A 20,338-nucleotide genomic window follows, 5' to 3' on the forward strand; every position below is an offset into this window, starting at 1 on the left:
ACTGAGCTCTGGTGAGCTCTGGCTGAAAAAAAGCCCTGGTAGCTACCATCATTCCCTTCTCAAAGGTAAAGGTTTTATTTTTTGCTTTGCTGAGGGTTAGGATCACCAATTATAATTATTCTTATTAGGAAGGTTTATTAAAAATAAGTCCTTTTTTTGTTGTTGCTGCAAAAGCTATCATCTTGCTATGGGAAACAATACAGAGGTAAACCTCTCCTGCCATATCACCAGTGTATTCTCCTTTGCTTGAGCAAAAGGGAGGAAACGCTCTAAAATTCGGGGGGGGGGGCACTACAGGAACTTCAGGACCCTCCTTCTCCCTTCCTTGCCCCATGGTTTATCTGGGGAATTGGAGCTGCTGTATCTCTACATACCCTTCAACATTTCTCCAATGAAAAAAGGGACATCCTAAGGAAAAGCGGATCAAGTCAGAAATGGGACGGCTTCTGTAAATCCGGGACTGTCCCGGGAAAATAGGGAGACTTGGAGGGTCTGTCTCTACAGAGGGGGAGGTATGCGCTGTTCCTGTTAGCAGGTTAGTGTGCATTCAAAGTGATTAAAAAACAACCACCACCAGCACCCACAATTGGCCATCTTGAAATTCAAGGCGACCTGATTGGGTTTCTCTCCAGCCCTGAGTGACTTGCACCAGCTTTGCACTTCATTCACACAGTACTAAAGGATTGTCCGGGGACAGGCGCCCCCTGAGAGTTAAGAAAAGAAATAGAATAAGAGCAGCTTGAGAATCATTAGCATGTGAACGACAGCCAGTAACTACTCATTGGCAACGGACGTTCAGAGTCTGCTCTGAGAAGGGGCAAGAAGCCAAGTGAACGCCAGAGGGATGAAGAGCAGGCCAGCAAAAGGAAAGTTGCCCGTTGGGCTGAGAGCCTTGGAGGTCACCGTGGGAGGAGTCGCCTGGTGCTTGGCTTTCCTTTCTAGCGGAGGTGCAGGCGGGGATCTGGAAATGTCCCTGCAGGGCTCTGGTTCAAGGTCAACAATGTCTCGGACAAAGCCAGTCTCATTTCTCACCACCTCCTGGAGGTCAAAAAGGAAGAAAAACTTTAAGGATCTACACCTATTTTTTTGCTGTAGTTGTGAGGTTGGTGCTACTTCTCCCTTGGAGAGATAAGACATAGTTTGAAATGGAGAATGATGAGGGACGGTCTCCCTCGGGAGGTGGTGGAATCTCCTTGCTTGGAAGTTTTTAAGCAGAGGTTGGCTTGCGGTTGCAAAGCACAGCACTTGTTCTCCTCTCTATTTAAATCTCCCTTTGTGTAGAGATTTTCAAAAGGGGTACATGACAAATCTGAAGAATCATGAATTGTGCAGGGTGTTTATGTTAGCCAGATTTAATATGATTCCCTCAATGATAGTGAGAGGCTAGTGAGACGCTCTCCCAGAATCAGAGCGTCTCTGCATATGTAGTAAACAGGAACCTGATACTTTGGAACATATTTTCTTTTCTTGTGATTTTGGCATTTATGCCAGAAGATAATTATTAGAGGCCTTACAACTCAATAGGCTGATTTCTTTGCCACCAACAGTTCAGGACCTGCTTTCGTACAGTAATGATCAAATTACTTTAATAGTGGCTGAATTTCTGAGTGCTGTCCATGTAGAAAGACTGGGCCATTATAAAGAGATTTAGTGGTTGTATTGTATTATTTTTGCAAATTGATTTTCTTTGGAGTTAAAGATCTGACTGGGACAAACCTTGTTATGTTGATCTTGTATTTTGCACAATTTGTATACGGTGTCTGTTTGATAATGTGTGGTTTGCTATGCCTAATAAAGGATATTTGGAGGGGGAAAAAGCAGAGGTTGGCCATGGATGCTTTAGCTGAAATTCCAGCTCTACAGTTCTATGATTCTTTGGTAGGTTGAAAAACGAGCTGTTAAAAGAACAAGCTCCAGGGACCATTTCACAGTTCTGTTCTCCCACCCACCACAAATCTACCATATTTTTCGCTCTATAAGACACACCAGACCACAAGACGCACCTAGTTTTTGGAGGAGGAAAACAGGAAAAAAAATATTCTGAATATCATAAGCCAGAACAGCAAGAGGGATCGCTGTGCAGTGAAAGCAGCAATCCCTCTTGCTGTTCTGGCTTCTGTGATAGCTGCGCAGCCTGCATTCGCTCCATAAGATGCACACACATTTCCCCTTACTTTTTAGGAGGGAAAAAGTGAGTCTTATAGAGCAAAAAATACGGTACTTTCAGGTAAGGCTGTGCAGTTGTAGCAACAACTGAACAACACTGAGGTTCTTGGACCACCCACCCACCCACCCACCCTAAAAATCAGCTTGGGAGGGTTGGGGCACCCTATGGAGCAGATTTGGGGAGGATGGGTGGGTGAGAGAAGAAAAGCAAGTCCCACTGTGTGAATGGAACTCCACTCATGCACTGCTGGACACCCCCCATAGATTTTGATTTGCGCTCTTGTGTGAGGGCAGGGGAGCTTTAAGCCTTTAAAAGTTAAAGGGACCCCTGACCGTTAGGTCCACTCGCGGACGACTCTGGGGTTGCGGCGCTCATCTCGCTCTATAGGCCGAGGGAGCTGGCGTTCAGCTTCCGGGTCTTGTGGCCAGCATGACTAAGCCGCTTCTGGTGAACCGGAGCAGTGCAGAGAAACGCCGTTTACCTTCCCGCCAGAGCGGTACCTATTTATCTACTTGCACTTTGACGAGCTTTCGAACTGCTAGGTTGGCAGGAGCTGGGACCGAGCAACGGGAGCTCAACCCATCACAGGGATTCGAACTGCCAACCTTCTGATCGGCAAACCCTAGGCTCTGTGGTTCTAAATATTACACGGGGCCTGTGTCTGGAGTTTGCCTTGGGAAACCTTCCCATTTACTTCATCAGGAGCTTTCCCCCCTGTGGAAATTGCAGTTGTGAGGGGACCACTGGTTAAACCACCTCTATTTCCCCCAGTGTAGGGTCCTGATCTGGATCAAACCCTCTTGCCATTTGTTTAATCCCGCCTCACCCCACACTTAAAGACACAGCTCCTTCACCAACATAATGTGTCATTTGTTCCTTATGGGTCGGTGTCAGACTCGGGACTTGAATGAAGCAAGAGCAGGACCTGATCCTAGGAGCAGAAGGGTGTAAGACAGGGAGTCAGCCTATGCTGCCACCATCAAGCCCTGGCCAAAGGAGGGAATTGCAAGGAAACCAGAGAAACTTTGGATCCCCTTTCTGATTTTTCCAGCTGATGTTAACACCAAATACAAAAAAATGCCCTCAAAACCTTGCTTACATCAATTGTTTTGATGACCACAATCTGATTGGCCTCCTTGCAAGCCTTCTCTGCTTTCTTGATGGTCTCTTGGTCCCATTCCACCAAGTTTATAGCCATCATTCCTTCCATTGCACTGGAGGGGAGAAATTGAGGAGGAACACAGGAAAAGAAGATTAATGCTTCACAGGGGCTGTGCCATAGGAAGTTGGCAGCATGGAAAGAGAGGCTGACCTTGGAAGGATGCAGACGTATGGGCCTTCCGAAGGAGGATGAATGTGGTTTGAGCTTTAAACACACATTCTGTCCCGGGAAGGCAACCAATGGGTGGCTCAAACTTCTTCCATCACACTTCAGAACAGGGATGAGTGGCTAACCTTTTTTTTGGCTTGACAATGACCCAAATTACCCCAGGCAACCCTCAAGGGGGCTCATGCTTGTATTGAGTGTGGATAATCTACACAGTCGCCTTCCCAAGTCAGTCACACCCAGCAGCACACAGCCACCCCGAACTCTGTGGATCAGCTGATGAGGGAGATTAGCACCCGTTCCCCACACCATCACATGATAGATCTGATGAATGAGGGTGGGCCCAATTCAAAGAGGTGGTTTTGACCTATAAAGCCTTAAACGTCTCAGAACTGCAATACCTCAAGGACCGCCTCTTTCCATATGAACCTACCCAAACCCTGAGATCATCTTCTGAGGCCTTCCTTCGTGTGCCTCCTCCTTGAGAGGTCAGGAGGGTGGCAACACGAGAAGGGGCCTTCTCTGTGGTGGCTCCCCGCCTGTGACATGCTCTCCCCAGGGAAGTTCGCCTGGCGCCTTCATTATACACCTTTAGGCACCAGACAAAAATGTTCTTTTTTAACCAGGTTGACCTGATTGACATCCCATACCCTTTCAAAATGTGGCTATTTTTTTTGGGGGGGGGTGTATTATTGGGTTATGGTTCTTATTTTGATTTTATATACTGCGATCTTTTCTGTGAAGCGCCCTTAGACCTCCGGGTATAGGGCAATATATAAATTCAATAAATAAAACAAGTAAAAAGCCCTATCAGGGTGGTGGGGGCTGTGCCCTATTTTTTCTTACTTTTTGGACACCGCTGCCACAATGGATTGGATTGCACCCCCCCCGAAAAATTCACTTAAGGAGGCCTGTTTAGCCCCCACAAAAAACCGTGGATTGGCAACCGCTGCCTTATAACGGTCTGCCTGCCTCCATCCTGTGACACGATTGCGGATTGGATGCTGTCTGCGTCCTGCCATGGCATTCAGGCGCCTTCTCTGAAACACTCACTCTGCTGCCTCTTGGCCCAGCTCATGGGCCACCTGTTGAATGTCTGGGTATCCCATGCAGCTGGAGATGTTGTTTCGAGGATAGTAGAAGAGGAAAGCCAGACACATTTCGTTCAGAGTACTTGGTCCGCCCTGAGGGAAAACAAAGGCCAAATTCATTTAAGATGCAAGAGTTTTGAAAAACCAGAAGCTTTTCTATTAGAAATTTTAGGTGCAAAGGAGGGATGCGGGTGGCGCTGTGGGTTAAACCACAGAGCCTAGGACTTGCCAAACAGAAGGTTGGCAGTTCAAATCCCCGCAACAGGGTGAGCTCCCGTTGTTCGGTCCCTGCTCCTGCCAACCTTGCAGTTCGAAAGCACCTTAAAGTGCAAGTAGATAAATAGGTACCGCTCCAGTGGGAAGGTAAATGGCGTTTCCGTGCGCTGCTCTGGTTCGCCAGAAGCGGCTTAGTCATGCTGTATGCTAGCTCCCTCGGCCAATAAAGCGAGATGAGTGCCGCAACCCCAGAGTTGGCGACGACTGGACCTAATGGACAGGGGTCCCTTTAGCTTTTATAACAAAGGAGCAGGAAAGACTATTTATGCACGTGAGGACAGCAGCGCGGATACTTTTGGCCCAGAGACAGAAAGAAGACAAAGTGCCGACCAGAGAAGGATGGCTGATAAAGATGATGGATTTACGCCGAAATGGCAAAATCACATCAGAAGATCAGAAATCAAGAAGATAGTAATTTTACTAAGGAATGGGGAAAATTTATACGTTACCTCGGAGAACATTGTAAACAACTAAAAACTTTGGCAGGACTGTAACAACACTTGTGGAATTAGGGAATTTTAAGAAAATGGAGAATCTTATAAGATGCAGTTGAAAAAGGAATCCACGTCAATGGAATCCACGGAGGGACAGAGGGAAGTCCAAGGCTTCAGGGAATTCTTTATGTGTACGATTATGATTATGATTTGAAGACAAATGTAGACTGCAAAAACCAATTAAAAAATTGTAAAAAGAGAGAGAGGGGGTTTTGGCCGCAGTGCAACAGCATCTCTTGCTGGCTCCAGGTATCAGCACAGCCAGAGTCAGGACAGTGCTGTGCAGGAAGAATAGCAGAGACAGGCACTACAGTCCTGTGCCCTTGCAGAGTAGGATTCCCCCTGCCACGTGGAAATCAGTAAGAGATTTGTGGGACTCCCAACCCGCCATATCATGTTCACAAATCCACATCTCACCCCTTGTTCTGCGGACTCTGCCCCATATCTCATCCCCCAACTCCCCTGATACTGGCCTTGCTTTCCCCTCCTTCCACCACACCCGAAAACCTTTGGTGGCCCTGCAAGCTGTTACTAAAATATTTGGATATTCTGGGGACAGCAAGATTGGATTTAGCAAAAGTTGCCCTCTCCCGAAACCACCTTCCCCCTAATGCTTAGGTCATGGGAAGGCAAACTAAGGCCTGGGGGCCGGATCCGGCCCAAACGCCTTCTAAATCCGGCCTGCGGATGGTCTGGGAAACAGTGTGTTTTTACATGAGTAGAACGTGTGCTGTTATTTAAAATGCATATATGGGTTATTTGTGGGGCATAGGAATTCGTTCATTCTCCTCCCCCCCAAAATATAGTCTGGCCCCCCACAAGGTCTGAGGGACAGTGGACCGGCCGCCTGCTGAAAAGGTTTGCTGACCCCTGGGCTTAGGTGGTTTTCACTCAAGGACTTACGAAGGTCAGTCCGGTCCGGTCTTTGGTTTGATAGTGACATTCCACCAGGAACTCATCTCCCTGTAAAACACAAGAGGACACGGAGTCAAACCTATAGCAGCAGAGGGTCGCTGCTGAAAATGGCTTTTTCCCACCAAAGCGTGGCCCAAAGGGAAACACTGGGATGACGTACTGATTTGAAAATGACCTCCTCCTTCATGCCTCTGGTCTCCTGGAGATTGAAATCGTACTTGTTGTCTTCACAAATGACAGTCAGCTGCTCTCCATTCCTGGGAGTGGGGTGGGGGTGTGGAGACAAAGAAACAGGAGAGACAAACAAACCTGAGATGCTGCTGAGAGAAAACTGTAACTGGGATGCAACCAGGATCTGATCTAATGCCTTCCTGACAAACATTTCTAAGAGCTAATATTACTAAGTGAAATGACATCTGTTGGTTGGGTTTCAGTCTTCAGTATGAACAGTGAACTAAGTTTTCTGTCTGCGTTCCTGTCCCCCACCTGTTACACACTGAGCCTCTTGGGCTTGCCAATCAGAAGGTCAGCGGTTCGAATCCCTGCAATGGGGTGAGCTCCCGTTGCTCTATCCCAGCTCCTGGCAACCCAGCAGTTTGAAAGCACGCCAGTGCAAGTAGATAAATAGGTACCGCTGCAGCAGGAAGGTAAACGGCGTTTCCATGCGCTCTAGTTTCTGTCACGGTGTCCCGTTGTGCCAGAAATGGTTTAGTCATGCTGGCCACATGACCCAGAAAGCTGTCTGTGGACAAATGCCTTTGACTGGACTTAACTGTCCAGGGGTCCTTTACCTTTACACACCATGAGTACACAGGCCTTCACTTGTTGCAGAATAATGGGGGTGCTTTCATTTGAAAACTGGGAGTGATCCATGCTATACCTCAGTCAGGGTGCTGAACTCTTCTGATCTCTCCCCAGCTAATCAGCTCAGGGGCTTTCCCCCTCAGCTGAGCTCCAGTACTGACCTTAGAACTGACCTAAGTGGACCGAATAGCTGCAGTGGAGCTTTTAAAACCAGGTACCCTTTCTCCACTCTCCCTGTGTCACTGGGGCAGCTTCACAGCTTGTCATTCAGCCCCAGACCCAGCAATCTCTCACAATGCTAACAAAAACAAAGAACTATATAAATAAAGGAGCTACCTGTGGGACGCTGACACAAAAACCATGCACCACTATGCAAAAGAATGAAAAGATCGCTATATGCTGAAAGAAAATCATATGAAAATGATGTACTGATGGTATTTAAAGGTAAAGGTAAAGGTACCCCTGCCCGTACGGGCCAGTCTTGACAGACTCTGGGGTTGTGCGCCCATCTCACTTAAGAGGCCAGGGGCCAGCGCTGTCCGGAGACACTTCCGGGTCACGTGGCCAGCGTGACATCGCTGCTCTGGCAAGCCAGAGCCGCACACGGAAACGCCGTTTACCTTCCCGCTGGTAAGCGGTCCCTATTTATCTACTTGCACCCGGAGGTGCTTTCGAACTGCTAGGTTGGCAGGCGCTGGGACCGAGCAGCGGGAGCGCACCCCGCCGCAGGGATTCGAACCGCCGACCTTTCGATCGGCAAGTCCTAGGCGCTGAGGCTTTAACCCACAGCGCCACCTGCGTCCCACTGATGGTATTTAGCTCCTAGTAAATTAGCAAAAATGTATAAAAAATGCTCAAATGCATGCTGGAAATGTAAGGAAAAAGAAGGCACCTTTTATCATATGTGGTAGAACTGTAAGGTGGTAAAAGGATTTTAGGAAATGATATTTAATGAGTTGACAAAAATGTTTAAAATAACCTTTGTTAAAAAGCCTGAAGCCTTCCTTTTAGGAATTCTAGATGCTGAAATCCCCAAAGAGCAGAAAAGACTATTTATGTATGCGACCACGGCTGCACAGATGTTATTGGCCCAGAGATGGAAAGAAAATAAAGTCCCGACTAGAGAAGAATGACAGATGAAGTTAATGGACTATGCTGAAATGGCTAAAATGACCGGAAGAGTCAGAAATCAGGAAGACAAAAACTTTAATAGGGGATGAGGAAAATTTATAATGTATCTTAAAGACCACTGTAAACAGTTAAAATCGTTAGTAGGATTGGAATAGCACTTGTAGTTTAAGGTTGATTCTGGACATAATGGAAGAAGTAAAGGGTTTGGATTATCATAAAGGATGCGGGAGGAACTGATTAATAATAGGACCCACATAAGGGAGGATGGAAGTCCAGGCGATTCCTTGGAATCATGTTTTTATGATTTATGATTGATATATCTATGTAAAATTTTAAGTTGAAAAATCAAATAAATATATATTTTTAAACAAAGATTTAAAATCCTTCCCTCTCTCCCCCCTCTCTTTTCCCTGCAATGTCTAGGCCTCTAGGGCAATAGTGTCTCACACCGAATGTAAACAAACTGTGAAAAAGGCTATGAACGGAAAGTGGAGATGCTTATATGTACCTTTCCTTGCTTATTTGTTTGTTTTGTATCACAAACAAATGTTTTAAATAAAAACGAATTAATAGAAGTAAAAAAACACACACAAAAAAACTAGTGGCTTTTCTTACCGGTACTGGACTCCTCTCACTCCCAACCCGGCCAAGTGCGTATGCAGCAAGTAACCAAAGACATGCATATCAGGCACTGGAACGCCATTCATCTGCAATCCAAAAACGGGAGTAAAAGGCCCATGAATGGCATCTGGCCCAGGAGCAGAGGAAGAGGGGTGTAGTGGGTGTGGGCCACCCCGGGTGTCACCACTGAGCGGGGTGACAAAATGCCGGGCAGCACTCACCGCGGGGCCTGCAGCGCACCTGAGCCACACATCTCTCCTGGGAGACACGGGTGGCTTGGGCGCGCGCAGGCTCCCCGCTGCCCAAACGGTCTGCCCTCTACCTCCCCCCCCAGCTGTAGGGCAGCTGAGCAGGAGGAGGCAAGCAGACCCCGGAGGCCCTGCAATGCGTCCCGTCCCTATGGGCAGCTTGCCTCGCCCATGGGCACACCGACCAGGCGCCGGAATGGCTTCCTCTGCCGCTGATCTGACCACTATGCTTTGAACACTTGCCCCAGCAAACATCTCAGGAAATCATCAGACATCTATGGAATGTTCTGGCAGCCAAATTTCAGCACCAGAACAGCCACACTGTCAATTTGCTGCTCACTAGCTACAGCAGAGGGACGCAGGTGGCGCTGTGGGTTAAAGCCTCAGCGCCTAGGGCTTGCCGATCGAAAGGTCGGCGGTTCGAATCCCTGCGGCGGGGTGCGCTCCCGCTGCTCGGTCCCAGCGCCTGCCAACCTAGCAGTTCGAAAGCACCTCCGGGTGCAAGTAGATAAATAGGGACCGCTTACCAGCGGGAAGGTAAACGGCGTTTCCGTGTGCGGCTCTGGCTCGCCAGAGCAGCGATGTCACGCTGGCCACGTGACCCGGAAGTGTCTCCGGACAGCGCTGGCCCCTGGCCTCTTAAGTGAGATGGGCGCACAACCCCAGAGTCTGTCAAGACTGGCCCGTACGGGCAGGGGTACCTTTACCTAGCTACAGCAGTGGTTCTCAACCAGTGTGCCGTGGCACCATGAGATGCCATGAATGCCCCTCTTTCCTTCCTTCTCTCCCTCTTCTGAAACGTAAAAGATGCAGGAGCAAGGCCTGGAGAACAACACTGGCAACCCCACACAAAAAGCTCAAGAATTTGGCCTAGCTTCAATTTCTCTCCACAGTGAGGAACAAGCACTTCTCGCCTGCAGTTGTCAGTGCAAGACAATTTTACAGCTGGAGGCTGAGCCCTGTCTCCATCCCTACTGCTAGAGCAGCCCCGTTCCCTGCTCAGTCTGTTAGCCCCCATGGCTGCTTTCTGCTGGGGAAATGTGCATGTGTTTCCCATGGAACGGGGAGTCTGACCTTAACGCTGACCTGCTCTTTGTAGAGCTTTTATATAGAATGCAATAAGAGCATGTCTTTGAAATTGTAGCCTGAATATGAAGTATCAACGCTCAGTGCTAGCATTCGTTACTGAACTGGGGCGGGGAAAGGGCTGTGGAATACTCCGGAACTTACATCATCAAACTGACTGGTATTGCAGACACCGTAGGACATGAAGGACTCGGCTCCAGGGGGGAGGAAATGGATTGGAAATGTGAAGACTCCTGTCTGCAGAACCCCCATGTCATAAGGACGCAGCTCCGTAGTATAATAGAGTCGTATCCCTGAGTTGTCAATCAAGCCTTAGGAAAGAAAACCCGCAGGTGAGCAACTGGTTGTGTATAAGTTTCCGTGCAACTGAAAATATGGTTTGTTCACACTTCACCTCGTTCCATGCCTAGAAAATCATGAGTCCAAACTGTTTTGTGCTTTCTAGGCATGGGTCTGAGCAGTTTTGCCTTTGCCCTGCTGCTTTCCCCCAGAAATCCTTCTCTGTGGAGAACTCAATTGCTGTTTGCTCTGATTTAGCGCTAAACCACTGGTTTTCCCAGGGGAAAGCGGTGGGGCAAACAGAAGAGTGGATAAGCCCGTGGTGAGAGGCCACTTTACCATGTGAGTGAAAATTTTGGGGGCTTCCGATAATCAAGATAGTATACATCTACTTGTACATTCAAAAGGGACACGGGTGGCGCTGTGGGTTAAACCACAGAGCCTAGGACTTGCCGATCAGAAGGTCGGCGGTTCAAATCCCCATGACGGAGTGAGCTCCCGTTGCTCGGTCCCTGCTCCTGCCAACCTAGCAGTTTGAAAGCACATCAAAGTGCGAGCGGATAAATAGGTACCACTCCGGCGGGAAGGTAAATGGCGTTTCCGTGCACTGCTCTGGTTCACCAGAAGCGGCTTAGTCATGCTGGCCACATGACCCGGAAGCTGTATGCTGCCTCCCTCAGCCAATAAAGCGAGATGAGAGTCGGCCACAACTGGACCTAATGGTCAGGGGTCCCTTTACCTTTACCTTACTTGTACATTCAACAAGGACAACAAAAAGACAAACAGAACATCAACTTGATGTCCTACTTCCAAACTTCCAGAGGCATCTGGCTGGTAAACATTGCTGGCGTAGATGGATCCTTAGTTCTTACCAGTGTGAGACATGGGGCCTACCTCACCACTATCCTGCTAAGTTCCTCATAGTGATAAATATTTACTAAAGGACATGAAGAAATATGAATATTTATAGAAGCGCCAACACCAGGAGCATTTCCCAAGTACAGTTGTATCTTGGAAGTCAAGCGGAATCCGTTCGACTTCCAAAATGTTCAAAAACCAAATTGCAGCTTCTGATTGGCTGCAAGAAGCTCTTACAGCCAATCAGAAGCCACATAAGCCCTGTCGGACGTTCAGGGTCCAAAAGAACATTCTCAAACCGGAACAATCACTTCTGGGTTTGTGACATTCGGGAGCCAAAACGTCCGAGTTCCAGCGCATTTGGGATCCAAGGTACGACTGTATCAGTGCTTCTGCTGGCCATAGTCCCCAACACCAACATCTCCTGTTGTCTGGGTCTCCTGGTGCTCAATAACAGCTGCCCTAACATTTCTCCACAGACACTTCTAATCCAGTAAGACCAATTTTTTTATATATATAAAAAAATGGCCTCCAAATGCAGAAGCTGGCCCTCCTGTATCCATCAGTCTTTATATGTCTAGGACTGCCATACTCCTCCCACTGGCTCTCATTTCCTCGGCAAAGGAAACACCAGCAGGAATTAAGGAACTCTGAGACATGTAGTTCTTGAGAGAGGCACATATCTGTCAAACTACAACTCCTGGAGCTTTCGGTACAAGTTCTCCCACCTCTGAGATCCTCAGATAAGTTTCATAAACATCCTCAAGCATCACCTACAATTTTGCCTCAATCTGCCCCCTCCTGGAAATAGGCCGGAAGCCTATGCTGTAGTCCCTTAGTCCCCCTGAGTAAAGCATACCCAATTTCTCTCCCCATGCTCTGGCCGTGTTCCCTGCTCCTCATCAACACATCACCTTCCTCTTATGCAATCAATATATGTGCTTTACTCACCTGGAATTCCATTAAAATTGCTGTAGTGGACTTCTAACCGGATCCACTGGGGATCAATTGGTGTACCTAAGGAGATTCCAGTTTCATCTGGGAACATGTAGCTCTAGTTGGTTGGTGGGGGAGAAGAAAGACAGCTATCAAAAAATGATCAGTTGACTGTTGTGTCCCCTGTTCTCTTGGCTTTTGAGCTTGATGTTGCACAGAAGTCAGTAATATTACAAATTCAGTGAGGCAGCAGTCCTAAACCCATTTACCTGTGAGTAAGCCCATACCCTCCAACATTTCTCCAAAGAAAATAGGGATGTCCTATTTACTACTACTACTGCCCTTAATAATAATAACAAAATAACAATAACAATAATAATACCTCATCCATCTGACTGAGTTGCCCCAGCCACTCTGGATGGCTTCCAATATATATAAAAACATAATAAAACATTAAACATCAATTAAACCTTAGGGGGGGGGAACCTTCCCTATACAGGACTGCCTTCATATGTCTTCTAAAGGTTACTTATCTCCTTGCTTGGGGGGGGGGGTCACATAACTCCATACCCTCCAACGTTTCTCTGATGAAGATAGGTCCCTAAGGAAAGGTGGGACATTCTGGAATCAGATCAGAAACCGGGACGGCTTCTATAAATCCAGGACTGTCCCTGGAAAATAGGGATACTTGGAGGGTCTGTAAGTCTCATTTAACTCAATGGGACTTGCTGTTGGGTAGACACATAAGGCCGTAAAACCTCTGGCAGGGATCAATAGCGATCACATCTTCTAGACCAAATATTTAAAATAGTCGTATGGCACCAGTGAATGGTAGCTTGTTAAGGGAGCTGAAAGTTTTTAGGAAGGCCCTTTATTCAGAAAGCTACAAACCCCAGCCCAGTATCTAGATTGGACCAGGCACCTTTGCTGAGCTTCCCATTCACTTCAGTGGCACATGCTCAGGAAAATTTAGCCCCGGGGAATTGAACCCAGAAACAATGAAACCTCAGAACCCGGCTAAAAAAAAACACCACAGCACCAAAACTCTCTCAGAGATCAGTTTTGAACTTCACTGCAATAGTTTGACCACAGGTGAAAAAGCAGTTCTCATGGCCTGGGAAGTTCCCACATACTCACCCCTCCTCCTACAGCCCAGCCCACGACTATCTGGGAGCAGAGGGCAAAATCAGGATCAGCTCCGTAGCAGTCGCTGACCCCAGTCGGCAGCACACTGGCATTGCCGCACGCATAAACCAGGATGTGGTGCACCATGGTTTCGTTTCGAGGTGTTATCATGGCCTCAAACTGTAGACAGAAGAAAGAAAGAAGGAAAAACAGTGACTACTTCATTAACAGGGATGACTTCTGTAAATCCAGGGTAAAAGGTAAAGGTGACTATGGGGTTGCGGCGCTCATCTCGCTTTCAGGCCGAAGGAGCCGGCGTTTGCCCACAGACAGCTTTCCAGGTCATGTGGCCAGCATGACTAAACCCCTTCTGGCGCAACGGAACACTGTGACGGAAACCAGAGCGCACAGAAAAACCATTTACCTTCCTGTTGCAGTGGTACCTGTTTATCTACTTGCACCGGTGTGCTTTCAAACTGCTAGGTTGGCAGGAGCTGGAGCAGAGCAACAGGAGCTCACTCCATAGCAGGTAGCAGGGATTCGAACTGCCGACCTTCTGATCGGCAAGCCCAAGAGGCTCAGTGGTTTAGACCACAGTGCCACCTTTTACCTTTTTAATTCAGGACTGTCCCTGGAAAACAGGGGCACTTGTGGGCAGGGGGTGGGAGTCTGTGATCCCAGTGCTGAAGAAGAAGAAATGTTAATAAAATATGAATTACGTATGTGCATTGGAGTTATCAAACAACAGCAAAAGTTTACTAAGTGGTCCCTGGGGGAATTTTCAAGCGAATTTAAATTCCTCCCCTTTCATTGGATGGAGTGCATAGTTTGTCGGTGTTGATGTGACACCCCCTCCACCATCACCCCAAACCATCATTTTCTCCTCCTAAAAAACGGCTTACAGTGAGGTCTTCGGCTGAAACCTTTCTATGCTTCTTTCCCACAGTTACCTTGTAGATGTGATGTTTTTCCTTGACTATTGGCAATGGTATGAAAGTGCAGGCATAGGTGGTGTCATCCTCTGGGATAGGGAACTGCAAAACAAAGTCAAAACAACGCTGACCGTTGTAGGGTTGCCAGCTCCTGGAATTTTCTATGACAATAAAAAAGCGGAAGCTGGCCCTAACATGAGGTAAAGGTAAAGGTAAAGGGATCCCTGACCATTAGGTCCAGTCGTGGCCGACTCTGGGGTTGCGGTGCTCATCTCACTTTACTGGCCGAGGGAGCCGGCGTACAGCTTCTGGGTCTTGTGGCCAGCATGACTAAGCTGCTTCTGGCGAAGCAGAGCAGCTCATGGAAAGGCCGTTTATCTTCCCGCTGGAGTGGTACCTATTTATCTACTTACACACTGATGTGCTTTCGAACTGCTAGGTTGGCAGGAGCAGGGACCGAGCAACGGGAGCTCACCCCGTCGTGGGGATTCGAACCGCCGGCCTTCTGATCGGCAAGTCCTAGGCTCTGTGGTTTCACACACAGGGCCACCCGCGTCCCTTAACATGAGGTAAGATAACTCAATTTGCCTTGGGCAGCAGATTGGAGGTTGCGACTGAAGGGATGGCAGGTTGTGGACCGCTTGGTGTCAACCTTTTTAAAGAAAAGCGAGGACCACCATACTGGACAGGAGGGTAGCAATATTGTCCAACACAGAGAGACGAGTTCTTGCATATCCATAATGCTCAGGTACATGAGTACACCAGTTTTTTAATTAAAAAGGAAGCTCAAGTTTGATGCTGACATCCTACTATGGTATCCTGCCATTAAGAGTTTGATCATGAGAATACTTGATTTCCTTTGAGCAAATGACTATAGTGGGACCTCGGGTTAAGAACTTAATTTGTTCTGGAGGTCCGTTCTTAACCTGAAACTGTTCTTAACCTGAAGCACCACTTTAGCTAATGGGGCCCCCTCTGCTGCCGCGCCACCGTGCGATTTCTGTTCTCATCCTGAAGCAAAGTTCTTAACCCGAGATACTATTTCTGGGTTAGCGGGGTCTGTAACCTGAAGCGTCTGTAACCTGAAGCGTCTGTAACCTGAGGTACCACTGCATTCTTGAATCCACTGTACTAGCAGGATGCAACAATGTTCATCTTCTGGGTCAGTGGTAGATCAGTCTCCCCACCCACCAGAATTGTTAAATACATTGGGTTGTATTCAACGGTTGTAATACTCAGATGAGATAGGGCTGCCATACGTCTGGGAAATGTCCGGGAAAATCTGCTGGACGGATCTTGTTCTCCTTTTCTCTCTCTCTCTTTCTATCTCTCTGTTCTGGTGTTCTGTATGCTTAGTATTAAGGTTTAGCAGCAAACCCTCAGAAACTGTTCCACTATAAAACCAGGAGGTTTTCTAACTCTCACATTTAGGTTAAAAATGTTACCTTGCCAGAAATGCTTTGGGGAAAATGCTGCTACAGAAAAAGCTTACTCACCAGTTTGATTTTTTTTTTAAAAAAAATTACAAATAGGTTTAATGTTGCTGGACAACATTTAGTGCTAAGAAGGCTCTAGGGGAAGATGAGTGCCTAACTCTCTTAAAGTTGAGCAACTGAATTTCCCTTGATTTAAGCAAAAAGGAACAGGGCGAGAAAAGAAAGAAAGAAATGTTGCAGAGGGTGATTTGAACAGTGAAGGAAGGAGCTTTGTTGGGTACAATCAGCCACTCTTCTGAAATGGTTAAAATGAGTTTAATAGCGTGGAAGAAGCCAATGTCAATATATTTATTTGCAATACAATATTATTATTTGTCTAAGTGATTTGCAAATTTTTTACTTCAAGCTGCAATAATACGTACGCTGAGAAGCAAAGAGTGAAAAATATACGCCCGTGTCAATAACACGGTCACTAGTTTGAATAAATGAATGAAATCTGTCTTAATGGGAAACACTGTGACTTTTTGATGCTGAATGGAAATATCTAACAAGATCCATGCACTTTGCTGTAAGGCAGTGTCAGGGAACTGACATCAGAACGAGAGGCGGAGGCAAGGCTCCACAGCGATGCAGGAGAGGGGACCAGCAGGGGGGAAGGAATTCAGCGTAACACCGGTAGGGAAGGGAGGGAAATGGAGGATTCGGAGAGAGGTCTCCAAGACCCTTCACCCGAGACTAGTGGGGAGAGCGCGGACACGCCTCTGCCTTCCCCTTACTTGCGCAGACGGGTTCCGCGCAGGGAGAGTAGGAGGAGACTTGGCGTCAAACAGCTCTTATGCTGGAAGAGGTTCAAGAAACGCCCACTGACGGATTCTGCAAGTGACTGACCGGCCACGGAGTGTGAGCTGTCAGCCAAAGCATGGTTGGCCAGGCCATCTAACCAAAACTGAAGGCAACTTACGCACAAGTAACCCCTTACAACCATTACAGGCAGCTAGGGAGGTGCTACTCACATCGTTGAGCTTCAGGTCATACACCTTGTAGACACTGGGTGAGTGCAATTCGTCTTCAGTTGACAGCAGCATCAAGAAAAGAGATTTGTGGATTATTCTCCCTTTGAAGAAGTCAATTGTGTCATCCGTACCATAGCCAGCAATCAGTCGTAGTGTGTCACCCTGTGCAGGGAAAAGTTAAAAGAGAAATCTTCCCTCCATTATCATATTGTTGCAGGTAAGCTGGCAACTAAAAGAATAGATGTGGAACCTTACAAAAGGACAATCCGAGTGGACTCTCCCCGCCCTGACCACGGCAAAAAGACTGATACTGATGAAGTGGAAAAATTAAAAATGCAGCTCCCTTCTACAATCGGATTGAAGACTTATCCAAAGCCGCAACATATGAACAACTTGCATATAAACGCAAACTTGCCATGGACAAATTCAATGGCATTTGGAATCCATTCTTACAAACGCTGTAATAGGTTAAGATCTGGGAAAGTACAATAACAACTTCGTAAAATATACAGTTTGGGGGTTTTCCTCCCTCCCCCCTTTATTTTCCCTTTTCCACGGGTGCTGTTTCTCTCTTTTTCACTCTTTTATTTACATTTCACCATGTGTAGTGCACATATAATTATGTACTTTTTGCATTTTCAATAAAGATGTTAAAAAAAGAAGAGAAAGAAAGTAAAATCCTCTCATTTGCTATATTTTTGGCAGGATTCACCTAAGCACCACCACCAGTGCAAGCTCTGCAAAAAGACTTCTGCTTGCACAATAATAGGGCTTGTCTCTTCTCCCCTCCCTATGCAACCCCCCAGAACAGCCCAGGGGGCAGAGAGGGGAAGATGTGGGCTCATTCCATTCCCCTCCCCCCAGAGACCCACCCAACCTAGGAACCTCATGTTACAAACCTTTTCCTCTAAGTACCATTGCATTAATATTTTAGTTGTGTGGGGTTTTTTAAGTGCCACTGATTTTATTGGGAGTGCAAAGCACCCATTTCAGCCATTTTAGCAAAGAAGACTTTTAAAAGTGCTAGGACACAATCCACTCTAAAGCCAGCTGGACTTTGATGGGAACTGTAGGTGGATATGATTGCTTTGGTTACCGTGATGTCCAGGTCATGCTCATCGCAGGTACGAAAATATCGCCTGAATGCCATGGTGGTGGTTGTCTCATCCTGGGTCAAGGACAGCAGCTCGTAGTCTTGGCTTTCGTCCTCCAAGACAGTTTCTTCATCTACACCATGCCAGTCCTGAGTGAAACAGGGAGAACAAACTTTTGGAAACACAGGAAGTCAAAAGAGCCAGTGTGGTCTGGTGGATTTCAACTGGGGACACCTGCATTCAAATTCCTCATCAGCAACACATTTTTTGGGGGGGATAGCCTTTGAGCACTAATGTGCATGTCCATGCTAATTCCAAATCCATCTCATCTTTTCTTCTGGGGCACAATTTGTTGCCATCCCTAGCTGAGAGGCATACTGTATCTTCTTTAAAAGTATTTCTAAACTACGGAATACTTTAAGAAATTCTGAGCAGTGTACAAAAGATGCAGGAAAACAACGATAAAAACAGAGCTAAAAACAGGAATCCAGGAAAGCCTGTCTGAAGCCAGTAATTAATGCTTTGTGTATGGCAGAGTAAGGGGCATTCTAAAGGGCAGCAGCAATAGTGAAAAATGGTTGTTTTCAGATCGATACTTTATGACAATACATAGGGTGCTGGGCCAGGAGTAAAATATGGAGGATATGGAAGTAAGAAAAATGCCTACCAAACTCATCTTAAACACTGTACAGACAACCTTCCCTGTTCCGAGAGCTAGTCAATCTGTATATCCATGCTCTGGAACATCTATGTATGTATACCATTTTACTGCAATACAAACAAGCCACTACAGATAGGACATATATATTACCCAAACGCAAGGCTGTTGAATGGAGGCAGCTCAGACATTCAGGGCCAGTTTTCAAGCGCAGGTGCTGACCTTTAAAGCCCCAAACGGCCTCAGCCCTGAAGGAGCGTCTCCACCCCAATCATTCAGCCTGGACACTGAGGTCCAGCTCTGAGGGCCTTCTAGCAGTTCCCTCACTGTGAGAAGTGAAACTACAGGGGACAAGGCAGAGGGTCTTCTCAGCAGTCATACCCGCCCTGTGGAATGTCCTTTCAGCCGATGTCAAAGAGTTAAAACACCTATATGATTTTTCGTAGACATCTGAAGGCAGCCCTGTTTTGGGAAGCTTATAATGTTTGTTGTTGTTGTTGTTGTTGCTGCTGCTGCTGTTTTTCCTGTATTTTTGTTGGACACTCCATTTTCTAGTGCTACACCATCCCTTTACCTTCAGCTGGGCAGCAAAGTGTGGCCCCATCTGCAAGCTGACCTGATGTTCAATGGGTCTGTGCAGGGAGCCTACACAATGGAGACTACAATACCTCTGGAAGCACAGATTCTCTTGGTCCCGTGAAATCATCACCTCTAGATCCATTTGTAACTTCCTTCACAATGAAAGCAGCCTCCCTCTCCCCTGGTATGTGCAGATACAAACTCCTTGCAAAGAGGAAACGACAGCTCATATTATTTTCATCTTACTGAGAAATAGACGTTGCCGTCAGGAAGGACCCCGCCAATCACAAAGTCTGCCCTGGTCATCTCTCCGCGAACAGTGAAGCCAAAAGCCACCCATCCCGTTGTCTTGGCTTCCAGCTCAAAAGTCATCAAGCTGCTACTGTCTTCATGGTCCCACCGCAGGTAGATCTGGTGTGTGGGGTCGAGGAATGCCGAGAAACGCAGTGGAGGAACCGGGGAATGGCTGGAGCAGAGGCACAAGGTGGACAAGAGGAACAGCAGACTTTTCATACATGGGTGGCTCATCCTCTTGGGAGCAGAGAGCACCCTTTCTTCTCGCTCTCCCAGTGAGATCTCCCTCAAGCTAGCTAGCACCTTATACCGTGGAGACCCGGTTTATATGAAAAGCTGGGACTTGCTGGGACCAGTGCCAGAGAGGAAGGGCAATGGTTTTTATTCTCCGTATCAGATTCAGAAGGTGGGATAAGTGCATCATTTTACATAATGCTATGGCACCCTTCCCAGTGGATATTTGTTGCTGCTGCTATTACCCCTTTCCCCTTTTTGCAGGTCTGGTGTGTGTGTTTTTCCTTGCACAGGCATTGTGCAAAACGTATAAAACACCTTCTGAAAGTATTTGATTGTGTAAAGCCCTAGTGACTGCAGAGGTAACTGGATCATGACCACATCCCTGGAGCATGACCACATACCTGTTTTCTTTGTTTTGTAGGTTTTCTATTGGAAACATAGAAACTGTTTTATTCATGGCATATCTTCACTCTATGAAGTACAGTGGTACCTCGGGTTAAGAACTTAATTCGTTCTGGAGGTCCCTTCTTAACCTGAAACTGTTCTTAACCTGAAGCACCACTTTAGCTAATGGGGCCTCCCGCTGCCGCCACACCGCTGCTGTGCGATTTCTGTTCTCATCCTGAAGCAAAGTTCTTAACCCGAGGTACTATTTCTGGGTTAGCGGAGTCTGTAACCTGAAGTGTCTGTAACCCGAGGTACCACTGTATATGTCAGTACAGCTACTCAAGACAACA

At 47.1% G+C, this 20,338-nt stretch overlaps 1 protein-coding gene across 1 annotated transcript; it reads right to left on the reverse strand.

The window, feature by feature from the left end:
* Positions 1-3: 3 nt before the first annotated feature.
* Positions 4-19,650, reverse strand: LOC307206310 (putative DBH-like monooxygenase protein 2). The gene is made up of 13 exons (XM_079959436.1): positions 19,317-19,650; positions 17,836-17,982; positions 16,740-16,901; positions 14,309-14,392; positions 13,371-13,538; positions 12,249-12,351; positions 10,305-10,471; positions 8,821-8,912; positions 6,431-6,527; positions 6,259-6,318; positions 4,548-4,678; positions 3,267-3,381; positions 4-1,038 (listed from the first exon to the last, which is right to left on the reverse strand). Exons 1-13 carry the CDS (start codon positions 19,596-19,598, stop codon positions 796-798), a joined length of 1,851 nt encoding a protein of 616 aa, XP_079815562.1. The 5' UTR covers positions 19,599-19,650; the 3' UTR covers positions 4-795.
* Between the last annotated feature and the right edge of the window lie 688 nt (positions 19,651-20,338).

This window comes from Podarcis cretensis (assembly GCF_951804945.1).
Source record: "Podarcis cretensis genome assembly, chromosome: 17".
In the NCBI taxonomy this organism is placed as follows: domain Eukaryota; kingdom Metazoa; phylum Chordata; class Lepidosauria; order Squamata; family Lacertidae; genus Podarcis; species Podarcis cretensis.

What these genes read in the sequence shown, in the direction of transcription:
- LOC307206310 (XM_079959436.1), bottom strand. Translation starts at nt 19,598, where the DNA reads ATGAGCCACCCATGTATGAAAAGTCTGCTGTTCCTCTTGTCCACCTTG. An exon ending in ATGACCTGAAGCTCAACGAT is followed by an intron (nt 14,393 to 16,739) that starts GTGAGTAGCACC and finishes TTTGTTTTGCAG; the next exon opens with TTCCCTATCCCAGAGGATGA. An exon ending in AGGAGGTCATTTTCAAATCA is followed by an intron (nt 6,319 to 6,430) that starts GTACGTCATCCC and finishes TGTGTTTTACAG; the next exon opens with GGAGATGAGTTCCTGGTGGA.